Source organism: Temnothorax curvispinosus, unplaced genomic scaffold (genome assembly GCF_003070985.1).
Source record: "Temnothorax curvispinosus isolate PA1 unplaced genomic scaffold, ASM307098v1 QBEX01013090.1, whole genome shotgun sequence".
In the NCBI taxonomy this organism is placed as follows: domain Eukaryota; kingdom Metazoa; phylum Arthropoda; class Insecta; order Hymenoptera; family Formicidae; genus Temnothorax; species Temnothorax curvispinosus.
The window spans coordinates 76-2,207 of NW_020222870.1; the positions used below are offsets into that span (position 1 = coordinate 76).

The following is a 2,132-nucleotide window of genomic DNA, read 5'->3' on the forward strand; positions in this document are numbered from 1 at the left end:
TATGTAACGCGCGTTCGAATTCGGCGTCGCGGTCGCTCTCGTCGTTTCCCAATTTGGTCTCGTCTCGCGGTTTTCCTCCTTTCGTCCCGCCCGACCCCGACGCGACGCGTCGAGAGAGAGAACGAGCGAGACGACTCGTCTCTTCGTTCGCGACAATTTTTCATTTACCTCGCGTTCGACCCGCGATTCGCGATTCGCGATAATTTATGTAACGCGCGTTCGAACTCGGCATCGCGATCGCCGCGACCGCGGGGGGTAAGCGCGGTCAGACGACTCGTCTCTTCGTTCGCGATAATTTTTTTATTCACCTCGCGTTCGACCTGTAATTTATGATTCGCGATAATATATGTAACGCGCGTTCGAACTCGGCGTTGCGATCGCGGAGATGGGTATACGGATTTGGGAAAAAAGGGGGAAACGGAGAGAGTGCACAGATGAGATAAGCATATAATTTTTTTTTTATTCAAAAAATAATACAAGCGCGTTTACATTGTTTCGCTCGCGCGAATATATGCATTTCGTAGACGCGACATCGTTATAAGGAGTCGAAACATAGCGCGGCTATCTCGCAGTCGACGATGTTGTCAGGATCGAAGAAACCGCTCTTCTGTATCTCAGGCTGAATCGAAGTTTCCATTTTCATCGCGGCGGCGGCTATCTCCCGATAGCGCAAAAACTTAGCGTCGACCTCCTCGGTCGCCGCGCTCAGCGCACGGATGACGCGATCCACGCAAAATTGGAGATTGTACAGCTTGAGCAGGGTTGTGCGCACCATCGCCACGCGAGCCAGGTTGGGTAGCTCTATACGTACGATCGGCCCGTTGTTGATCACTCCGAATCGCATTGTCATCCCTCCGATCGACATCGGCGAGGGGGGGGGTGAGTTACGTCGGAAAGAGCGCGTTCCATGCACGACAATACGTCGCGTTTGCGCTCGATCAGTCCTTTCCACATGTCGAGCGTCAGGGAGATTTCCCTTCCTTGTTTGTCCCCCAGGGCGATATCCACGTACGAAGGCGTGGTATGAAGACTGTACCACGATGTCTTGATCGTGATACCTATGGCTATGTACTTGTAGCCAGTCGTCGTCAGCAGATAACGCGTCGTCAGAATGCGCATAGGAGGCAATTCGACGGGAAAGTTGGAACGAAACTCCTGATGATGACGACGACGATCGTCCTCGACGGGCGCGTCGGTTGGAGGATGAGAGCTGCGACGCGATTCCTGGCGACGAGGAAGATAATGGCGATCGTCCATCAAACTGATCCTCCGTCTTTTATTGCCGTTGTCGTTCGCCTCCGAATCCGCCGTCTCCGTAGGAGAAATACTCCTCGGCGCGGGTCGATCGGCCAACGTCGAGAACATTTCGCGCCGTTAACCAAAATGTTCCTTTCCGCCGGTAACCGTTCCTTTCTGATTTTTTTTCCGACGCGTCGTATTCGGCCGACGACGCGACACTGATGCCTTGGAAGGGACACGTCGGTATAAGTAGGAAAGATTTGACTTATGTCGCGCGTGGCGCGGTGTGGAAAATTTGCGCGGTAGTCTACTTCCTTCGGCGGATGCGGAAATCGGAGAGCCGAACTCCGGTGTCGTCATCGTTCCAATAATCGCTCGCCGACGTTAGCGAGTTATCGTTGAGGCGTACGATTCGATCGAGGAGATCGCGCAACTGCTGCAGCAGTTCGGCCTTAGGGCAGACGATATTCAATATCCGCAGATCGAATTTACCGGCCGACGAGACGGTCCTCGTAAATTCGTTGAATTTGTAGAACTGCGACCGAGTGGTGAAGTACAGATTGCCGTCGATGTAGCGAAATATCGACGTCACGCCTTTCGGTATTCCGGGAAACGTCGCCTCGAGGGGCGTGAATTTGGCGACTCTCTTGTCCTGGTCGCATTCGTCTATCTCGCCCACCGCGTTACCGTTGAACACCACGTAGAAACGTCCTCTGTGGGTGTTCACCACTCCGTTGATCAGCGCGTTTTCGGGAAATCCGAGTTCTTGCAGGGTCTTCGACCAACCTGGCCGCAGACTAAATTCCGGATATTGAACCAAGTATATCAAATTATCTACGAACACCGTGAGATCGCCGGACGGGGATTGATAGGCAGCGGTCACGCGCGTGTAA

General features: G+C 53.4%; 1 protein-coding gene across 1 annotated transcript; it reads right to left on the reverse strand.

Moving 5' to 3' along the window:
• Positions 1-1,546: 1,546 nt before the first annotated feature.
• On the reverse strand, positions 1,547-2,036 carry LOC112463141 (the record flags this gene model as incomplete). Its single annotated transcript, XM_025029338.1, has 1 exon — positions 1,547-2,036. A coding segment is annotated over one exon (490 nt), but the record flags the coding sequence as incomplete, so codon positions are not given.
• Between the last annotated feature and the right edge of the window lie 96 nt (positions 2,037-2,132).